Source organism: Lonchura striata, chromosome 12 (genome assembly GCF_050655825.1).
Source record: "Lonchura striata isolate lonStrDom1 chromosome 12, ASM5065582v1, whole genome shotgun sequence".
NCBI classification, from domain to species: Eukaryota; Metazoa; Chordata; class Aves; order Passeriformes; family Estrildidae; genus Lonchura; species Lonchura striata.
The window spans coordinates 13,504,266-13,527,897 of NC_140714.1; the positions used below are offsets into that span (position 1 = coordinate 13,504,266).

Sequence of the window (23,632 nt, forward strand, 5' to 3'; positions counted from 1 at the left end):
GATGCATACTTAAAAGTCATTGACTACTTTAAAATGTTGCCTCCCTGAAATACTGTGATAGTTTTAGAATTCCTTTCTGCTTACATATAAAAGCTATCCCTTAGAAATCTTCTTTTTTAAAAGCATTTATTAAATTATTTTATTTTCTGGACCATGACATGCTTGTGGGCCTTAGCAATGCTGAAGGATTGATATCAGATTCGACTGTGACCTGTTTTTTGAGCAGAAAAGAAAAGTTGTGCTGAGACTGTTCTGTTGGAGTGATGTCCAGACCTCACTGTCTAGGTCCCATGTATCCCATCTGCAACCTTTGGAGCTATTTCCTACAGCGTCTCTGGGCTGTACAGCTGAACAGGAACAGGCAGAAAGACAATTTCTTCTCCTATGAAACTCCACAATTAAGAATCTACCGCCTGATCCCTCACTCTTGACAGCCCAAAGACCCTTTCTTACAGAATTCCATAGATCCAGCAAAGCTCAGCCACTTTGTAATGTGTGTCAAACTGCTGAGTAGAGAAGTATAAAGGGAAAAGAGAACAAGTCTAAGGAAAGGTGTGGAATTTGGAATCAGAGGACTCACAAGACAGGAGGCTGGCTGCTACATATCATATCCTTCAATTCCAACATTTTAGCCTGAAGGTATTGGCAGCACTTCAGCTACTGGGCCATTACAAGACTAGCATTTCCAACTATTCTGAAGCTGATTTTAGAATTAGCCCAAGACAATCCTCTAAACACTGTTTCCCAGGTGAGTACCAAAACCAAGTACAACCAGTTCAGCTGACAGACCTAAAATCAATTTTTTTCAGAAATCTGTTGTTCGCCAAGAGCCAGTAACACTTCCTAAAATTGTATCACTCCTATGTCAAAAGTCCTGGTTTTAAAAGAAATGAGGCTTTACACAATGATAATCATATTTCCAACATGAAATCCTGAGTTTAAAGGAAATAAACACAACTAATTTTCTGATGAAGGGCAACTAAAAATGACCAGAGAAGCTATCTGGTTACCTCTTCAGAAAGATAGGAAACACTGGGGAGAGAAAAAAGTCCAGGGACAGGAAAAAGGGAAGCATGGAATCATCAGAGAGGCCTTGTCTCAGCTACTTTAATCAGCCAGCAATCCTGACAGTGCCAAAGAACACAGCTCTGGCACACAAAGAGGTTGTTCCATGTCATGCTTTTCTGCATATGACACCTTGCCAGAGATTCCCACTTCTATAAAGGTCATATTTTTTCCAATAGTGTCTGAAGCTCCTCAGGAATGCCAAAGCCACGCTGAAGAGGCAGCTGTATGAAGATTTGGCAGACATCCTCTAACAGGAAAGGTGAACAAACACAGTAAAACTCTTCTGGGAATATTCCTAAATGGTATCAAACACTTCTGGCTTTCACAGATGCCTTTGCACTGCACAAATACTGGATGAGAACAGGGTGACAGGGGAAGTATTTTCTATCCTAAGATAATTTTACTGTCCAGCTTCTTTCTGTCTGGATCCTAGAATGTTACAGCCTAATGTTTGCTCAGAAGCAGCACAGCTGGCCAGTGAGCTCTGCTGTTTGGGGGAAGTGTGTTCCAGGCTGTTAGGGCACAGTGACACTGAGTACAGCCACATAAATGTGGCCCTGGGAATCCAGCCCTGGCTGTTCACACACTGCTGGCTGATAAGAACATTTGAGCTGTCTGGAGATACACTAATGTTTTTAACTGGGAAAGGTCCAAGCAGCAGCCACACAAACTGTCTGTGAAAATCAACAAGTTATGGGATGGAGAGGATTATTTTAACAGCACTTCCAATGTCAAAGCACTAGAGATGGCCAGGGAATCTGTCTCTGAAAATAGCACTCAGGCAGCTTTAGCTGAGGCAGAAGGAAGCCTGCTTTGGTAAAAGGTTCTCTTAATTTCTATTTTCAAGGTTTTTATTGTATATTTTGTATTATATATTCCAATTTAACCTGTTCCTTTGCCTGTTTGGTTAGGAGTTTTGTTTGGTTGGTTGGATATTTTTGTGATTTTGGGGGTTTTTTGTTTTGTTTTGGGGTGTTTTTTTGGTTTTTTTTTTTTTTTTTTGTGGGAAGAATAATGGAGGAGGGAGGAAAAAGGCAGTTTGCAAGTAAGCAGATAATGGCATTTTATTATTCAATCTTCACTTACAGAATCCAACCCATTAGAGTCCTGAATGGAGCTTTCATGCACTTAAAATTTATGTATGCATGTATGTACATGAGTGCAGGCATGCATATTTATATGTGTGTGTGAACACAATTTAGATGTGTGAATTATTGTAAACTTACAATTATTGTAAATTTAGTTGAGTAGGAAAACAAGAGGAGATGAGGAGAAGAACCTGGAAGTATTTTGACTGCATCAAAAGAACTTTTGTGTGAATTTAAGCAGTTCTATTATTCAAGATTGTAACCAGCTCCATTGTCTTTATTTTTCCGGTTTTCTCAAGATTCCCTCTCTACGCTCCCTCTAGTGTTCTTAAATTCACTTGCTTTTACTCACTTCTGCTATATTCACTTAACATTTCACACAGCATTAAGTTGTTAATTTCTCTTAGCTTTTCCATAACCTACAGGAGAATCCCTGAAAGTTAGACTAATTTTTATGAGTATTTTTCTCCCCGCAAAGATCGAGGAAATACAGATTAACAGGTAAAAGCAAGAGTAAAGTGTCAAATCAATTCTGAGACAGCAGTTTGCACCTCGTTGGTGGGTAGAGGGGATGACCTGGTATTGAGAAAGGAGGAAGTTTTTCTTTACAATACTTTTAATGAATGATTCATAGGCAAAGAGAGTTGCACCAAGAGACCACTTACCTGAGTGTCTTCCTGCTACTCTCTCTAGCAAACACACAAACTCTCTTGAACATTTACAAACTGATTATTTCAAGAGTTTAAAAAAATAAAGTGAATGAGAACAAAATTCTCCTGGTCATCTCCCCATTCTGTGGGATGCCCAGAAGGCATAGTAATAAAACATATTTTCTGTTAATCTCATTTTATGGTTCAATAAAGGAAAGAGACCAAAGGGGAGACTGGATTAATAAATTATTTTTAAAAAGGAAACAGAGATAAGCTAATTCCTTCTAAAGCAATTCACTTTTTGTTTCTCCTTTATAACTCCAGTTTAAGTACTTATTTTTCATTGCCTGTGGTCACAAATGAAGAATAGAAAAGGCCTAAACAATTATGAAAATTAAATAAAAGTCTATTTCCAGGGTAGTTTTATATAGATTTAAGACTGAACCATCTGGAAGCAGCACAGACTCAAAACAAACAAAAGGTACCAAATATCAGAGTGACGCTGACGAGATTCTCCCACCTTACCTACCATGTAAAAATTAAAAATTGAAAGAAAGAAACATCTGTGTCATGAGTAAAATTATCTTCTATCTATTATATTGACTATTTGGCATCTCCTGTACTAAATAATAGACATTTGTACAGACTCCTGTTCTATAGATAATATACTAACCAAAATATTTTAATTGGAGCAAATGAAATATATTAATCAAAAGAAAATACATAAAACTATTTCAGACCAATCCATGAAAATGAACAACCTTTACCTGCAAATCTGATGATTTACCACACGTGTTACAGAAGTACCACAAGAGTTCAGTCACTTCATAATAGAAAGTTGTGCCTTAACTCTAATATTTCACAGGGATGTCAAGTTAAAATTAGATAATTATGACAATTATTTTAACATACCACCCATTCAGTACACTTCAAAAGGCAGAATCTTCTCAATATTCTTCCCCAAGATATCACAGTTGACCCTTGGATGTTGACCTGTCTTTTTACACTGAAACTATTGATTCTTGTCAGTCTGTGTCTTTATACCCACATACTCACTGAGATTTTCTAAAACATGTAGAAAAAATGTTCACTCAATAAATCAGTATCTGTTCAATGCCCATTTTTGATTAATATAGGAAATGTAGGTTTGGACATCATAAACTTCACAATTATTTTGCAACTTATATTTGTTTCAGAATGTTCTATGTAATTACAATGTTTAAACATCGGCTAAAGTTCACTAATATTGAATTATTTATTTGTAGCATAAGGATATCAAGTCCCAGTTTTTACATTGAGTTAGCACATTCCAGCAACAGAAAGCAGATTCATAGTGGGTGTTTCTATCACAGTATTTTTGCCTTGCATGCAGACTTACAGTGCTGTCAATGTATGCTTCGGTCCACACGACATCGTGCTCCTGGTCAATGACCTTTGGTCGGCTGAGAACATGGAGATATTCCATAACGTTCTCCTGCACATCAGCCAGGGTAGAGATCTGAGTAAAAAACCCTGTGAAAACACACCATTCCAAGTTAAAAACCAGAGAGGACAAATAAAATAAGTTTTCAAGAAGAAGTATGATGTGGATTACATCTGTCATGTTTTTTTCTTGTTTCTAAAGAGAAGATACCAAAGAGGAATGTTTCATCAGAAGCCACCTCAAACAGTAACAATTGGTGAAAACAGATGTCTGTGAAACCTTTGGCCAGCCCTCAAGGCCAGGGTTTCCAACACTGCTATGAACCACTGCACTGTCTGTACTAAATTTTTACTCAAGATCACTTTTTTGTTTAATGGTTTGGGCTTTTTCCTTTTAATTCTGTTTGCTTTAAAGTTTAGAACCGTCATTATCTTTGCCCAGCTATATGTCACCCACTTCTTCCCATTTCAAGAAACATGATGGGACAGAACTACAGTAACAGAATGGTCACTGCATGTGCTCTGACACATTAATCCCTACAGAGTGTGACTGAAATTAAAAAAGCAACATGTCATTTACAGATATGGCAGGCCACAGAAAATGTAGGCTACGACTAGAATTGTTTGATTAGGTGATCACAGCCTTGCTAATGCTTTAAAGCATCTCTTCCAGCCTGACAGCACTGAGAACAGCAGAGGCCCCAGATATGTGAGCTGTCACCACTCCCTTTTCAGTGCTCAGATGTCAGGTATCTTTACACACCACAGCCTTGGCATCTGGAGCCCACATCATGCAATAGTGATGAAGGACTGACACATTTCAAGACTAAAATTTCATCAGGCCTTATTTAAATGCATCACTTGCCTTAATTTACTTTCCGTTAATGAGAAAAGACCAACATGAAAGAGGCTTCACTACAATTTTAATAATTTGACAAGATCACAGCTTCTGTGGAGCTCCAATATTTAAGCTTTATTAAGCTGCAGCAGAAAACATGGAAGCTGCACAAAGAACTTCTGAGCTGTGTTTTTGTAGAGGGGGGCATTTTTGGCAAGGCAGTAAAGATGGTCTGTCTGAATCTAGAACTTTGCAAATCAATACATCAACCCATAATTCAAATGGTACAAAATGGATGTTTCTGCGTGAATTTTATCTGTGTGTGAATTAAGGCACAGTGAAAGAACATACATTTTAGTAGATATCTATAAAATGAAACAAGTCTTAGCAGTATCCTAATGGATATCTTCAACTTGATAATAAAAAGGAGAAGTGATGCATTGTTTATGTTTTTTTAAACTTGATTATAGTATGATCTCAAATATTCCTAGTATGTCATTCTTACACATAGTATAGTATTCATACTGTTAAAATATTCAATATTCTGTTTAAAAATTTTATTTATTTATTTTATTTTTTTTCTCTATTAAGTCCAATATTCTGTGAGGGTGTTAAATGACTGCTACACATAATATTAAGGCTTATTTCCTGCTTGTGAACAGGGCTATTTTTTTTTGTCTTAAGGTTCTAAGAGCTTTTTCAGCCACAGAGTAAAACAACTGACACAAGTTTAATTAGGAAACCTGTACTTGAGATAGCAGAATCCTATGTTTATGGTTAAAAAAATCCCAAAATATAGTGTACTTGAATCAGTGGAAGACTCATGAGAAAAAGCAATGTATATGTTACTCTTCATGAAATGCTGCCTGCTCCAATTTTGGGATCTCAAAGAACAGCTTTCTCTGTAGTGTGAGTAAGGAGCAACACTTCAGTATTTGGTCCTTTTAATTTGGTGAAAATGTCAATACATAGTCAAAATATGTTTATTGGCCAACTATTCACATAGAGAACCTCATAAATTGTCTATAAACACATGTACATGTACACACTGTGGTTCATAAGGCTTTTAATCAGGGATCCAAAATACTTCACAACTGTGTGGATCCCTCATTTTACAGGCAGGACCTACATTTTCCCAGAGCAGTCCAGAGGGACTGAATTTTGATATGCCTCTTTTCAGAATTACATTTTAAGCAGAGATCTCTTGGCACTGAGTGGTGTCCAGTGAACAATATGATCACCACTGCCCTCAGATACTTAATCTACATGAGCATATTATGTGATATATATAATTTGCATATACATAAAGTGATATTATTGTCTGAAAAGTCAGAGGAGATTAAGTACTTGAAAAAGTTTGTATTGTATATAAGGTGATAAAAAAGACCTCTAAAGTAGTATTTTATTGCCCATATACTTTAGAATCACAAGCATTAACTCTTTATTATCATACTTCACTGAAATAAAACCTTAAAGACTCATTTAAGAAGCTCCTGGATACGTATGCCTGGAAAATCTTTTAATTACATGCTGTAAATTACCTCTGAGATAAAGAATTCATTGCTGTAAAATGAGCATCCTTTCTGATTGTGTCCCCAAATGTTTTTATGTCACAATTTTAAGCAAAAAAATGTACCTAGATTACTCAAACCAAAAAGAAAAAATAAACAGAAAACAGAACCCAACAAGAAGCACCTCAGTATTGTGCCATTCAGGTTTATACGTGTTACAAGACACTGGTATTGCTGCATTTTGTTCTTTTAGAAGAAAATGTACCTCCCCTGTGGAGCAGGTACAGCCCATGTGAGCACAGACACCTATTTGGGCACTTCTCTGTAAGTAGGGATGAGCAGTACTTTTGGTATTTCTCTTTGCAGTATTTCTGAGAATGTTGCCATATCCCAGGCAGTACGTTACAGACAAAGGATTCATTCCTTGTTGCAATATTGCAAATCATATGTCCAAACCGCACAATAGAGAAAACAGGTTTTAGCCTAATTTCCTAAGACTGAGACAATAAGTCAAAATTAATTTTGTATGAACTTAGTAAAGAAATAACCATTTCAAAGACAAGTGAAAATACTTGTCAATCTTCTCCTACTAGGAAAATCCTACCAAAAGTGACTATATTATAGCTAGACACAGCATTAGGTAACATGATTTTGATTATTTTTAGTTAAAATTTAGGTTTTTTTGACAATTTATCAGTTTCTAGCTATATGTAACTCATAAGAATTATCTTCCTACACTGCTAAGTTTACATCTCTTACCTAGAGACCAGATACTCCACAGAATTAAAACCCTTACTGTTCCTATAGCCAGGTTTAATCACCAGATAAAGACTTGTTCTGAAGCCTTTGTGCGCAGCTGCTGAGGCCAGGGCAGCAGCAGCAAACCCCTGCTCCAGTTTTTGCATCCCAGCACCTGCTCCTCAGCTCCCTGGCGTGTGAATTGTGCCACCTCAGAGCCCCCTCACAGTCAGCACTACCTTTTTTTTCCTCCCCAGCAGGAAAAAAACTCACGAAGGAAATGGGTAAGATGTGGTAATGACAAGCATGAGAGATGTATAATAATGTGGTAAAAGACAGACACTTATGCTCTACATGTGGGCTGCCTTTCCCCATTACACAGTGCCTGCACGTTTGGCTTGTTTTTCTCTAAAATGTCCACCATTAGACTGATAACTTTTCAAAATGCCTCCAGCTGATTTCTACATGGAGCGCAGTACTTTACCTCTCCTGGGCGCTGTGCAAAAGAGATGCAATGCTCTCGCAACTAATACAATAGCAGCATTAAAAAATCCTCCGGGTAAGGACTAAGGAGTGAATTCATTGTTTCATGTTTCATTCATCCCCCTTTCCCCACAGGCCCTGGAGCAGGTGAGCAGGTCGGGGACTGGCTGCCTGCCACCCCAGAGCGCCCGTGCAGGAGGGACTGGCGTCATGCTGATAATGGGAATGGGTGTCACGGGGGCTTCTGCACTGAGCTCTGCCCTGCTGATACAGTGCTCCATAAACTGCTCCAGCTGGGCCACAACCTGCCCGGGGGCTCATCTGTCCTCTGCCTGAGCTGGAGCCACCATCAGCTCCCCGACACATGGACCATTCTTCTCTACGTCGCTCTCTCTCTTTTGCACTGATGAATCCAATCCTTTGTCCATTTCATAATGTGCCAAGCACACTGATGACCCAGGACAAAATGCTTAAAAGACCAAATAAGTTTAAAAAGGCTGTCAAATTGCTACTGTAATAGTGAATTTTACTGGAAAAAGAAAACTAATCCCAGCTGGTTGGTTAGCAAGTAATGCATTAACTCTCAGTTTTATCTCTACAGCTTTCTGCTGGAAGTGATGCTGAAGGAAAGGCAGTGCTTGTCATTTCTAGGTTCTAGACATTACTGCTAACATCTGGCACATGCACACTCCAGCACTAGGAAATTTCCACCTTTGTTCACTTCAGAACCTTAGTAAATCCTGTTTTCCTTAATATGCACTTGCTTATGATACAGAAGAGTAAATCACTGCAAATTCTACAAACTGCTTCGAGAGGAATTTTGGGGATCTTGAATGTTTTAATGTATTTAAAATGGTTTAGTGTTTTGCTTCATTAGGCAAGCTCCCTCTAGATACGCCCTACTTAAACAGAAAAATGTAACAGAAAAACATGCTCAGGGTTTTTCAAGGTTTCACAATTAGAATTTAGAAGCTAAAGAAGTTTTGCAAGGTGGTGTGAATTTCTCCTGTGACCCATTTTGAGGGAAAGGGCTGCTGAGCACAGTCCAGTCAGCTGGAAAACCTGCAAACAGCCTTCATCTATGCTGTGCTTCCAAGGGGAAAATCACTGCAAGGAAAATTGATTTTAGGGTCATTCACCCTCAGTGACAACAACAAATTTTGGCCCACCCACACAAGGAGTAAACTGCAGTCCTGCTATTCAGCCAGTCTTTAGACCAGCTTTACTACATGCCTCATCTGTTGTGCTGTAATCCCTCATTTCACTGAAATAAAATGGACAAGCTAAAAGTGAAAACTGCAAGGAAAAATCTAAACCTGAACTGTCTGACCATGACATGCTGTTTCCAATTGTGATTTTCAAAGCCAAAAAACCCCATATTTAATTAATGATTAGAGGTAGATTTTTTTTACATTATAAGCTATCAGAAAGCAGGTATTGTAACTATTAAAGTGAGAGGGAAATAAATTTATAGACGTAACAGTCATTAAGCTGTTTAGTTGATTCATATGAGTAAGACTCTGACTCAAAGCAACATGGCTCTGTAAAGAACAAAGTAGTCCTGAAGAATGACAAAGGTGACCACTTTTCCCTGTGGGAATAAGGAAGACGTGGACCAGATGATCTCCTAAGGCTGCCTCCATTGCCTGGTCCTAATTTCTGAGTTGCTGTACTTAGATCTTTATGAATTTGTGGAGCTGGGCTAAAAAGTTAAAAGATTTTGTTGATTAAATTGTCTTCAAAAAAGATGCTTCAAAGGATTCTTATACTATTATTTAAACTAAATTATGGTGTAATATTAGCTGATTAAGACAAGACTTCAAACTGAGTAATTTCCATCAGCTGGACATAACAGTAGTTAAAGGAATAATGACTAAATGGATAGCACCTGATGTAATTCATCATAATGTAATGTGGCATAATGGAAAAAAAAAAGAAATTTTTTTTTTCCAAGAGGAAAGAAAAAGGAAAATCTGAAGATTAATTGAGGTTTGGGGCTAGTTTTTTCCTGAATCATTTCTACTTGTACTAGTCAATCCTGTTACTGCAGCATCTCAGCATCTCAAATGTTTTAATGCTCTTCTCCTTGAAGGATAGAAACCAGTTTTTTTCAATTACACTGTCAGTTCCTCAAGGGACAGGATGTCTGGTGTTTTACATACCATGCCTAACTCAGCAGGACTTGTACCCAATGTTCTTAGAAACCAAACTCGCTCTGAGTAATAACAGATAGAGAACAAATGCTTTGAAATCAGTTTGTTCTCTGAACAAAAATTTAAGACCACATAGTTTAAAAGCTTCATACATATTTTAAGGAAGAAAATCTCAAATTGGGAGGTTTTGCTCTTTAAATTGTATGGTACAAGATAATTAAGTATTTTCATTTTCTGGAGAAAAAGAAAACAACTCATCCTCTGTGATTAGTTGCCAGCTACTCCATATGTGTAGAAGGGTCAGATGTGCAGGAAGGTTCAGCTCAAGGATTCTGAAAACAAGGATTTCACAGAAGAAGGTTAACCAACCTTTGTTAGCACAGGCCATCCACTTCAGGTTATCAGCAAATGCAGCTTCTCTTCCAATCAGGTAGGTAAAAATACGGACCTGAAAGTAAAATGCAAAAGATAAATCAGTTAATACTGCATTTAAAACATATCCAGTGGAACTTCAGATACAGATGTGTAGTTCACAGGAAAACCCCTTTCTAAGGAAGCATTTCTGGTTAAGTACAGTAGGTTAAAAAAAATTATTTCAGCCAGTAATGTCTTCGTGACAAAATGTGGCTTTTGTTCTGTGTAACAGAATCATTGATCTTTTTGAATGTGTTTAATATCTGACCTTTAACTACAGTTATGTTTAATGTGTAATTAAGAATAAACTAAAACCATTGGAGTACAAAATGGTATGTTTCAGACAAATCTGTTCTGCACTTATGAATTCAGAAAAATTTTATTATGTAGGGGAAGAGGCACTTAATTAGTAAATACTTCTGTAGCTAAAGAATCTGCAACACCAGGCAAACTAATTCCCCTCAGTTTTCAAGGTTCATATGACACAACTTCATTGTCAACACAGCTACAGGTACTCAGAGGTAGCACTTTAATATCATTTAATTACTTCTGAAATAAAAAAAAAGTCTAATTTTTCTCATTCACAAATGATAATGTTTGTAGAATAAACCAACTTTATACTAAGTTCCCATAGGTTTGTTTTGTTTTTTTTTTTCCCACAGAAGTAGTTACAAAATACTCTGAAAGTCTCCCTCTTTACTGTCAGTTGTGTCACCCTACTTTCTTACTGCCCTTTTATACATTTTCTTGATGGCCACATCCTGTTTCCAGGCATACATAGTGCTTTGTGTTATCATCATGCCTAGAGACCAGATTCCAATCACAAAACTTTCCCCAGTCTCTCAAACATAAAATATGCACAGAACTGAATTGTGATTTATATGGTTTAAAAAGTCTACACACTGATGGTGTAGTGTTGCAAGTTTGAGTCCAACAGTCTGCATAATCCACCTCTAAGACTCTAAGGAACACAACCTTAAACAAAAGAATGGTGCTTTTATACTTCGTTGATTACTATGAAAGCATTAATAAAGAAATTCTTTGTTCTGCAAAGATACATGAAAGTGCACAGTGAGATTTATAGTCTCAAAATACAGCATAAATCACTGTCATGTTTTATCTTCCTGCAAATGATGCTTGAAAATAGCCTATGATGAGACTGAATACTCTGAGAGATTTATACTTAATGATCTGCTTTAATCTGCAAAGAATCAAACTAGACTGTGTTCCTAATAAAAGGAGACCAGCCTTATCTAAACAGATGAGCAGTAAGCATGATAACAGGCACAGGCAGCAAAATAACCAACAAAAAAAAATTTCAACAAACTGGTAACATCCTGAGGAATGGGGTGTCTTGGGATACTGTTGCAAGGATTTTAATGATTTTTGTTGGAGTATATTTGCTGTATCTAGTTTAGTTAGTTTTGCTAGAAAATATTTTAAGCATGATAAAAATCTGTTAATTTTAATTACTTGAAAAAATAAAGGAATCTACAAAACAGAGAGCTGGAAGGTGAATGATCCAAATTTATGAAGTGCTGTTTCCTTCCCTGTCCCAAGGTATTGTGTACTTTTCTCTACACACTTTCCATGGTACATGTTATACAAGTGATGTTTACCATGGACAGCATGAAGTAAAAAGTTTTCTATAAGTGAAATACAAGTCACACTATAATTTTAAAATACTCTTTCCATATTGCTCATGAATTAATAGAATACTATTATTCATGGTAGTATTATAAGAAAACAGCCATGACAGGATCACAGGAAGGTATTTTAATTAAAATTAAAGCCACTAATACTTTAAAGTTTTCCTTCTACATTGACCTTAAAGACACATAGTAGGTATTGCAAATATTGTTTAATAGTGAGAAAAATCCTCAAGATGAGTTCTGATAGAAAACAATTCTGATTATTCCTCTACTTCTAAAAGTTTCATTTTATCAGGTCATTGAACCCATCTTGATTAACTTAATTCACTGTGAGCTTTCAGTGAAAAGCATTAACCATACACTGCAGAAGTATCCCAGAATTAACTGGGTTGGAAAAGAGCTTTGAGATCCTTGAGTCCAAACTATGACCCAACACCACCTTGTGAATCAGACCACACACACTCCACCCTCCATGGATGGAGACCCCACCACCTCCCTGGGCAGCACATTCTTATAAAACAAAGATTTGGCATGTTATTTTCTGCTTTCAGAGACCATAGCAGTGGCTTAGGTAATAAATAATTAGAACTGAATAATTCTACATTCTAAATCCCATTTTTCAAAATAAGCTTGGTTCTACACACCTTTTAAACTAGTTTAATATTCTGGATAGGTATTCTATGTGATAATTCTGGATGTATAACACCAATAAACAGTAAAAAATTTACTGTGGCCACAGATTTGTTTACTGCAGATACATAAAAATATAACTAAGTCACTATTACAGAAATATTACATTAATTTGGCAAGATAAATTCAAACTACTTCAACTGCTGTCCATGGATGAGACCTGTGCAGTGATGGGCTATTTATGGTGCAAAACAGGACACACAGCATTGTAATAACTGCTGAAATTGTCACTGTACATTAATTAGACATTAAGGCCCAGATTTAATATCCATCCATATCCTAGGAAAGATATATGTTGGTAGGTAAAGCTGTTAATAGTGGCCACCAAATTTTCTTCTTGTATGTGTGAGGTAACTGAATGGAAAGTGTGTCAAATCAGTCCTGCCCTGCAAAATGATTGCAGGAAATGTTTATTTTACTCAAACAACTCACATATAGCTCTAATATTGTGTAGTCTGCTGATAAATATGTATAGTATTATAGTAAATCTGTATAGTAAGTATAAATATGTATACTGAGGTATATGATTAAAATCTCTGTAATTAATAATAGATTAGGAAATATAAGGGGTGTCTGTCTCATTCTGTTTTTTGTATTGGACCTCGGAGAAAATAACAAAATTGAAACTATTAGCTTTATAGATATGTGCACTATATAGACACACACTGATGCACCTATACTGGTATCTTATGGTACAGCATAATGTTAGGACACTAAAACTCCCTTTGAATCCATATGGAGAGCATGTTCAGGCAAAGTTGTTATGGGCACATCCCAGAAGATCCAGTAACAACATTTACATAGTCTATATATCCTCTGCCTGAGTATAAGACAAATGAGAAAAACACCTTTGAATATCCAAGAGCTGTGACTGAATCAAGAGACCACTTCCATCAGGGAAGGAATTGGCCTCAGAGGGTGTAAGTACCACTCTGGGATAAAAACATCACAGAAAGAGCCCTTCAGTTCTGGATAATTTTGAAAGCTTTACAAGATACTTGAAAGAGATACCTGAATCAAAATATTTTCTGTGTCTGACCTGCAAAGTGGTATATCAGCTATATTAAGGCTTATCATGAACTATTAGGCTTGGAGAAAGAAAATATTCTCAGGCAGATGCACTAGTCTTGAATTTCTATATCCCATCTACAAAACTGAAAACTGTAGATGTCAGATTCACTGAACACAAAGCAAAATTTACTCCAAGAGTAAAAACTTTAACCTTTTCAATTACACTTGCTGTTTCTGCACAGTAGGTGCTGTAGACTGATATTTTTGAGCCAATGTTCACAGAATATGGAGTGAGAGCTGAAAGAAACTGAAAGGACAATGGAACTGGAAACTTTATTAGAGCTTGTGACTTTCTCACTTCATATTTTTCTGATGCAAGCATTTGAGATTGATTATTTTAATTATATTTAAAACAGCAGCTGTGGAAACCTCCCATATGTTACCTTCTTTATTACATCTCATTCCTCACCTGGAAGGGTCACTCCCTGGAAAGAGACTCCATTCAGCTCCTCTTCCTACTAAAAGATTGCTGCAAAAGCTCAAATGGTTCCAAACTGTGGAATTAAATTCATATTGTGCAACCAACTAATTTCAACAGTGCATTTTATGATGGTCACCTTCTGTGCACTCTGCTACAAACAGCAGTCCCTAGTAAACTAGTTCACAAGCTGCATTGGCATCTACTCCCATCTACACAGCAGAATTAACCAATATTACAGCATTGAACCTCCAAGCTCAGTAGTTCAGACAAAACCAAACATAAATCTTGCCCTGAGTGAGACACCTGAATCAAAAGCACATATATAACTGCAGACATTATTGGTGTTTTTAACTTGCTTTCTCTCTGGTTTTCCAGTCTCTGGTTTTTCATTCTTGTTGCCTTACCTAGGCACAGATCACAGTTTGAACTACATAAGGGGTTGCTCTCTACCCTTTGTTGCAGCCCCTCAAATTTTGAAGAATAAGAGAGTTTTGCTGGCAAATTTATTGTTTTTATTGCCAGGGAATATTCTGAAGTTTGAACCTTTAAACTCCAGACAGAAGGTTTATCTAAAATCTCAGAGATGCATCCACTCAACCATTAGTGAGGAAAGCTAAGAATGATGATTTAAATGACAGCTATTTCAGTGCTAAGCACTCCACTTAAATATCCACTGAACAGTTTCATCCATTATGTGTGGGCTAATCTGCAGTCCCTGAACTGTCCTCACCTCTGAAACTTCATTAAACCAGCAGTGTGGGGAAGAGAATAGGGACCTTCTCTCATCTCTGTTAAGCAGGACAAGTCAATCTGCAAGATTCTATACAATGAAACTGTGAATTCATATCTTTGTGCCAAACAGCTGCTAAAACGTATTTCCAGAAACTTAAAATACCGTGTGGGAGGGGAAATGGGACTTCTGCTTGAGGCTGACAGTGCAGACCTCTGTTTGCAGCTGCAAACTATTTCATGGACACCTTCAGCAAAATAGCCTTTCCTTTCTGGCTCAGCAAGAAATAAAAATAATCCTGTGGCAAGAGCTATGGAATTTAAGTGGAATATAGGGACAAAATTCAAGTTCCCATAGTGATAATCTGTGGTCCAGGAACACCTCAGCTATTCTCTGCATAGAGGAGCAAATGGACTGACTGGAAACAATGGATCAATGTGAGACCAAGTGATTGCCTGAACTCCTAAGCAGCCTCACAAAAAGGAATTGCTTTAACTGTCACAAGGGCTCTCAAGATGGCTTTTCCCAGGCACCTCTTGCTTCCCACCCAACATTACACTGGACTTGCCACCGCTTCCACATTAGTCTTCAATATCACTCTTCACATCATCTCATCCTCCTAGTCCTCTCTCTCTCCAGAACCCTTCTGTACACCTCATCTCAGAAGACACCAGTGGGAAAAAGGGGAATTTTGTTGGTGCCTGTGTTAAGCAGATGGCACAACCCCACATTTTCCTGTGAGGAGCAGTTTGGATGCAGCCATAAAGGATTTTGAGAGTCATACTGGATTCACTCATCATAATCAGTAAGATCCACAACAAAAACTCTGAACAGGCCCCAGGTCTTTGCCCAAGAAACCTTTTCAAATCTGAAAAGGGAAAAATGTTGAACTTGTAACATGTATGAAGGTGAGATGTATTATAAGTACTAACTTTAACCGATACACATACAAATCAATCAAAAAATAAACACGAATTCCAAGTGTATTCAATGCATCTGGTTGTTGCAAAGGGCATAACATACAGGGCCATGAATAGGAATGGGAAAAGATAAATAGAAATATACAGTGACTCTTGAAACTTCAATTTATCTCTAAATGTTTTTACAGCTTTTTAACGTCACTTCATTTTTTATTATTACAAAACCAACTAATTGCATTGATAAGTTAATAGGAAATTCCATGAAGACTATGGTCTAAACGAGCACACAAAATTCTATTGAGGAGGGGTGCAAAGCCCCGTGATGCAATGTAAGTCAGCACCACCTCAATGTCTTCTGTCCTAGTAGAGACCTTTGCCCCGTGAGGTGCTGAAAGCCTCAACTCGCAGTGCACTCAGAGCAAGGAAGCCATGAAATTGAAGACATTACCTCATGAAACTGAATCCTGAAATGTTAAGTTACTCAGTAAAATGTTCTTCATTGTTAATTTTCCTCCTGCAGTATTCAAAATACCTCTTCTGGGAAAGTTTACATTTATACATTTCCTCATGTTTTTTCCTTCCTGTAATTGCACACTGTACCCAGACAAATTTATAATAATGTTTTGTATTACAGTGATATTGAAACTCCATACATTGTACCCTAAAAAGTGATGGGGGGCAGTTGGCAAAAACAAACCCTAAATAATTGAAATGTCTATGTCACTGGAAAGCAAGATATTGTAAGCAAAGACTGCAAGAAAAACACTCATCAAGAGTGCTTGCCCAAGCATCTACAACAGCTCTTAGCATAGACCTACCTCAGAAAATTCATGCAAGAGGAAAGGAAAAGGGTGCTGCAGTTAATCCCTTGGGGTCAGGGGACAGCAGCACTGTGTCACACTCACCTGTGAGGAGCATTTCTGGATCTGCTTTCTGGGTCTAGGACTGCTGGGAGTTACTTTTGGAAAACTCAAACCAGTCGCATGTTTTACATGAGACATCGATGTGGATATTTCTTCTAGCCAGGAAAATGTGCTGACATACTTTGCTGATTTAAAGAAAATTATAATTCAGCTGAGGATTTACAAAGAATAATTTCCCACTGTGAAAATTCACCCAATACATAAGAAATATTGCTAGCAGGGAGAGATGGGATTATGCTGTTTTACACTGTGCAAGGACAGAGGAGGGGATGAGAAAGGGCCCAGCTCAAGGCTTATTAGCACAGGGCTTATTGTTTCCCTAAAAGAATTTGATGTTTGACATAGCTGTGCAAAAAAAAACAAGACAGGATTTTTACATGGGGCACAAGTTTTAGTCATTTTACACATCCTTGATTATTGGTCACACAGCACTGAATAGGATCAGTTCCTTCACAGGTGCCACCATCAGCACAGCAGGAGCTTAACAATAAATAATATGCAAAGATGTGGCAGAGCAAATAGGTTAAATGCTATTAAATAAGCATTTATGAGACAGTATTTAAAAGCAAAACAAAAAACTTTTTGCATCCAATTGCATCCAATCTTTTCTAGCTCTCTTTCCTGCTTAATGTCCAGCTCATGTCAATGATGTCAAATAGGCAGCCAATAATGTACTGAGTGTGGTACAACAATGTGTAGCTTGAATGTACTAAATTCTTCTTAGCAGTTTAACAAGTCAATTCAGCAAAGACAATTCTCACAGATTTTAAACTTTTTGGCTAAGACCATGTCTAGGAAATGACATCCCAAAGACTACTGTTCAAAAAAACCCAAAAGCCTGAGATTACCCCAAACCAGCTTGTTGCCTTTAATGTAACTTCTATTTTCAGCATGAGCTATAACTGTAACAAATTATTTTGAGCCCCATGGGGTTGTGTTAGAAATATTTCAGCTATATGGAGAGTGTGAATAAAATCTTTAAACAGCCCCTCCAAATATTGTGTAAGTATGACAAATTATTACTGGAGAACTATTTTAGAAATATTTTCCTGAGTTTTAAAAAAATTTATTTATTCTGCTTTTTATATCATTCAACTGGTACATCTAACCATGCTACAATGATTTCAATTACACAGGGTATAGGAGGGAGAGGAAAATTTAACTCCCTTTTTTTAAACTTTCAAATGTTACCTGACATCAGTTTCCTATCACAACAACATTGTTATTTCAAAGTAAAATGAAATAGATTTATTTGAGCTAAGAACAAATTCTATGCTATCATCTGAAAAGCAAAATAAATTTTTGATTCCATTCTTGATTTGCAAGATTCCAGGTCAGTCATTACAAACCATTAACAAGTTCAAGCCTAAATGAATTACTCAACTATATGAATTATTCAACTATACCTAATATTGACATTCTTCAAAATCCTGGAGGATTTGCTGAAATGTAGAACATACATTTTCTTCCTTAAATGCAAAATTGCAGCCTAAACAAATTAATTTGTCTGGATGTAGAGAAGGGGAAGGGATTAGAGCAGAAGCCATGACATAACCAACTTTCTTGGAACTAACTGAAGCTCCTGTGGAAAAAGCAGGCTCACACGATTCCTGCTACTACTCTACTCAACTTCTTTGCGTATCCACTCATTTTTTTGCAGGAATCCATGAGAAAAGATGAAAATCAGACTAAATTCTAAGTAACCAAATACTGCCAACCTCTCCACTTCTGCTATTACACAGTTCCAGGATGTAAGACAGAACAATGGTAACTCATTTACAGTGTACTTCACTGTGCGTGGTGCAGACACAGATTAGAGGATGACATAATGGATAAAGCACCGGCCTTTCACCCTTGGGATTTTGTCCAGCCTGCAGTCCTATCAGATAATGGGTTTGGCAACCTCCACTAGTCTCTTTTGGACACTAATCCCCACTACAGAGTCTCTATAATTCATCATATAATTTAATACACCTGGCAACTTTACCACCAGTTCATTCTTTTGTTACATAATGGCCCAAAGTGAAGTCAAGGGTGGTTAATGCTCTGACAACCGGCTATTATCTCCCATAACAGCTGATGCTGAGGGGATTATTGCAGTCATAAACCATTTTATAAAAATTGGCAACTGGGAAAGCAGTGTAAGAAAATAAGGTGATATTTAGAAGTTTTATCACTGACTTTTTACCAATCTGTAATGGAGTTTCTAGCATCCAAAAAATGCTGGAGAGGAAACTTGAGATTAAAGTTATAGATCGTGAGCCAAGAATCTGAGGCCTGAACAAGCTGACAGTCAGAAAGATTTGACTATTTTGAGGTTACAGACACCTCTTGTCTTTTTTTTTCCTCTGTCAAATATACAGCATATTTCTTCTTTATTTTGTCTCAGTTATTTGGTCACCTCTTCACTTTATCAGTTTGAACTATTTCACCACTTTTGGTACTCCAGTTTTAGATCCACAGCTTTGTTCACAAATGAACAAGGGATTTATTTCACTGCTATCCAGAGCAGTCACTGAGGATATAAGTGACCCACGAGACCAGATAAGGGGGAGCTGCACTCAGTTGATAGGAAAAATAATCAGCTCACTGAAACTGTGGGAAATCTTGGGAAGATGAGCAGCTGAGGATCCAGTCTAAACTAAAATGCTATTAACACACAAGCAAATAGGCAATAGTGCCAAGGTACTCACAGTCAAGGGAATTAGCACACACAACTCCCCCTGGAAATGAGTCCTCCAAATTGGTAAAAAGGCATAAAAATTTTCACCAGATAAAAGTTAACAGACTAATTTTTGTTTGCTAGACATCAGACTGTAGGAGGATAATTATAAAAGGTGTAAGATGCTTCTGGGTCTCTGGTGCATCACAGCTACATCTGTGCAAATGTCATTTTGTATCATGCAGGTGTGTAGCAATAGTAGGATGTCTTTAATCGACAAAATTGCTTTCTAGAATAAATTTCACACACACACAAAAAAATCATTAAAAAAAACCCCAGAAAAATTCAATCCATAGCCACTCCTGCTCTGACCAAGAGGTATTACTAAAATGTCCAGTTTAATAAAATATGATCCATTTGCAGAAGTTTTACAGAATTAGTTTGAAGTGAGGTTCTGTATTTCATGGCTCAGGATATCTGTCTTTTTTCATGCAGGCTTGAATTGATCAAGCTTTCCTTCACAACAAGGAGACATAAATCCCCCCTGGCCTGTGCTTTGAACCAACCATTTGAGGTAAAAGTAAATGTGGTGCTGATCTCCACTTTGTAAGCCCATGTTTGGTTCTGTACAGCTGAATTTTATGAAAGGTTTTATACTGACTTCAGCAGCAAAAAGTTCAGGTTCTAATAATTCAACTTCAATAGGAAGATTTTCATAAGGTAGCACAGAAAAGTGTATGAAGTCTACTCAGAGAATGCAAAGAATTTTGGAAATTGTAGATGTAACAGAATCACAGAATGTGAGTTGGAAGGGATCCACAAGGGATCCAAATCCTGGGCCTGCACAGGACAGCCCAGCAATCACACCATGTGCCTGAGAATAAGACTGAAGGCTTTCAAGAACAGGAAAAAGTTTGTGCACAGAATTTTAGGATTACTTTACTGGTTCATTGAAATACAAAATCAGCCAAAGCAGAAGAAGCTGTAAACACAGATGCTGCTCTGATGGAACAGCAGACCCCCTATTTGGCAAACTCTGGTAGGAAAGTGTACTAATTGTTGGACTTCCTGTGAGTAGACACACTACAACTTCTTTAAGAAAATCTTTCTGAAAATGCTGAGTTAGTGGATAGAAAAATGAATGAGATTTTGCACAAAAACTGTCTGCTATGCCAAAAAAAATTTAATCCTTCAGACAATATGTATATACACCAATGAATTGTTTGAACCTTCAAAGAACTACAGCAGGAACATAAAATAGACATGAAATTCCTTTATCTTGACATTTTAACCAACTGAAGGCAATTGCTGCTCAGGCTGTCACAGTACACCAGTCAGTATTAAAATTGCTATGCCTTTATCTTTGATTAAAAATTAAATGCACTTCTTTATAATTTTTGTAGCCCTACAGCATTCATGTGTTCTCACAGTTAAGTGAAGTCAAACTAAATATTTAATACACCATTCTAATTAGCTACAAACTATTACCTGATTTAAGTCTGTAAATGAATGTGAAAAGACTCTGGAGGCCTAATGTTAACCTTCATCCACTCCAGCTATACGAGAGAAATTACAGGCTCTAATTAGACTCTTTAAACTGCAAAGAAATAGAATTTTCATAACCAGCTTATTAAAAAATGAAGACCCCCTTGGGACAGGGCAAATTGCTTCTACCCTGATCCGCTTATCCTTGTACAACACCATACAGAAGACTCATGTTGTCTGACTTGCAGCTCATATTTCTCCCAAATTAATGAGCACTCAAATTATTCCAGCTGCCCCCTTGGCATGGGGAAAAATTGAAAATCCATGGCTGCCAAGTGACGTGTATAATCCAGCTGCTAAATAAAATGTGCTTAAGGGGACACAGCTGTCGAGGTGACTATTTACATTAAAATAAGTCCATGGATACAGAACAAATGTCTAAAGACAGAAACAGTGTACAGAACTTTGTTTAACCCTTGAATTTAACCAGGTCACCAGAATTTGCAGCATTATTTACAGGTTAAAAGCAAGTGCATGGTCTTTTGACCTTATGATTTATTTCTTCCAATTTTTCTAATCTCAGAAAAATTCTGATTTTATTCTGCAAAACAGGTACATTCAGAGGAATCACATTAAAGAGAAGAATTCATATGACAGAAAGAGCAGTTGATTTTTCAAAACATATGCTACTTGAGAAAAATAAAGAAAGTTTAACTCCACCTCCTGCTCTCCAAACATGTGCAGTGTGACAATAAACAATGATCTTTTAGGGAGCAGAATAGAAAATGATACGTGCAGAGAATTCACACAGACTTTGTGCAATCAAAAAGAGACTATTAAATTTTTTTGCCTTAACCTACACTGGCTGCCAACTCACTTTCACATGAAACTGAGGATAGCAGGTATCATCTTTAAATGTCTAAATAGTGCAAGAGATCTGTTCTGTAGGAGTTAACTGTATTCTGAAATACTCTAGGATGCTGTGATCCATAGGCCACATTTTTAAATGTTACAAACCTTGGCTGTAACCCAGCTGACCTGAACAGCACTGTGCCAGTTGAACATATATCTTGGAATAATAAGGGCCAATGCAAAATTTCTTTTTACTGATCAGGAATACTTGGCCAGAAGACACCTTGGATCTAGGACCATAATCTAAATTGAAAATTTACAGTCAAAAACATTAGCTTTGTTCAGAAAGTACATGTGAGGCCCAAGTCATAACAAAATATGTCTGCACAAGCAAATCCTAACAAGAATTGTACAGAACCCAAGTGTAGAAAAAGTTCAATTAGTCAAATGTTTATATATTTCAGCCTTCATCAGACAGTTTAATTTGAGTAGTTACTATGACACAAGCATTTTTAACTATGGGATTAGGAGCTGAGGTCATATTTGGAAAAAATGGTAGGTAAGTAATATGTGTTTCAATCAATGAAGCCTGATAAAATTTCTCATGTATTGTTGGAGAAATTAATCAAATAATCTTTAAAATATTAGTGAATATTTTTTAAGATCTGTGAGTAGCAAAGGTCAAGGACAAGAAAAGGGAAAGTAATTTTTAAATAATTTCAAAACCAAGGAAAAAAATTTGTAGAATCTCCTGCTAGATTTTACTAACCAAAAAGACTGCAACAAAAGTGATTAAACAATTCACAATTATATACAACACAATAACATGGAAAGAAACAGCCAACATGAATCTAAGAGTGATTCTGTTTAACCAATCTTCTTTTCATAACAAGTGTCTTTTGTGCTACACATGTAAAAAGAGGAGGAAAAAAAAAGATATCCTGATTAAACTCTCTAAATATTTTTAGGAGAATTATGGCCATCCTCACCAATCCTGGACTCATGGGCAGCATACCATCCATGAGAGCTTCCAACTGGTCCTGACAGAAATAAGGCACAGCTTTATTAACATGCTCAGTGATGTCGTTTCCCTCTAAGGACTCCGAGCCTAATGAAATGAACATAGGGTGAATGCACTTCTCAGACAGATGTGCTCTCAATTATTGTCATGTTAGGAAGAGAATTTGGAAAAGCAGGGAGAGATCTGGAAAGTACCAAGTGCAATTTGATAATTTGACTGAGGATTTAGATGAAGAGAACCCTTAAAAATGTGTCAAAGACATGAAGCTGGGAGCCATTTTATGTCCCTTGGAATATAGAATTAGAAGGTCAGCAGCATCCTGGCCTGTATCAGGAACAGTGTGGCCACAGGAGCAGGGAAGTCATTCCTCTCCTGTACTCAGCACTGGTGATGTCACACCTCGAGTGCTGTGTCCAGCTCTGGCCCCTCAGTTTGGGAAGGATGCTGAGATGCTTGAACGTGTCCAGAGGAGGCAACGAGGCTGGTGAGGGGCTGGGAACACAAACCCTGTGAGGAACGACTGAGGGAGATGGGGGTGCTCAGCCTGGAGAAAAGGAGACTCGGAGGTGACCTTATCACTCTCTACACCTTCCTGAAAGGTGGCTGCAGTCAGGTGGGGTTAGTCTCTCCAGGCAGCACTGACAGAATGAGAGGACAGAGTCTTAACCTGTGCCAAGGAAAACATAAGTTGGATGTTAGGAAAAGACTTTTTACAGAAAGGGTGATAAAGTGCTGGAATGGTCTGCCTGGGGGGGTGGTGGAGTCACCATCCCTGGATGTGTTTAAAAAAGATTTGATGTGGCACTAAGTGCCATGGTTTAGTTGAGGTGCTAGAGCATG

At 37.4% G+C, this 23,632-nt stretch overlaps 1 protein-coding gene across 4 annotated transcripts in view; it reads right to left on the reverse strand.

The window, feature by feature from the left end:
- The window catches only part of CACNA2D3 (calcium voltage-gated channel auxiliary subunit alpha2delta 3), a 419,754-nt gene that overhangs the window by 133,218 nt on the left and 262,904 nt on the right, over positions 1 to 23,632 (reverse strand). For all 4 annotated transcript variants that reach the window (XM_085590607.1, XM_085590609.1, XM_085590608.1 and 1 more), the window contains 2 exons: positions 10,321 to 10,399; positions 4,185 to 4,318 (listed from right to left, as the gene is read on the reverse strand). In XM_085590607.1, coding sequence (XP_085446733.1) covers positions 4,185 to 4,318; positions 10,321 to 10,399 — 213 coding nt within the window. The remainder of the gene's footprint in view (positions 1 to 4,184; positions 4,319 to 10,320; positions 10,400 to 23,632) is intronic.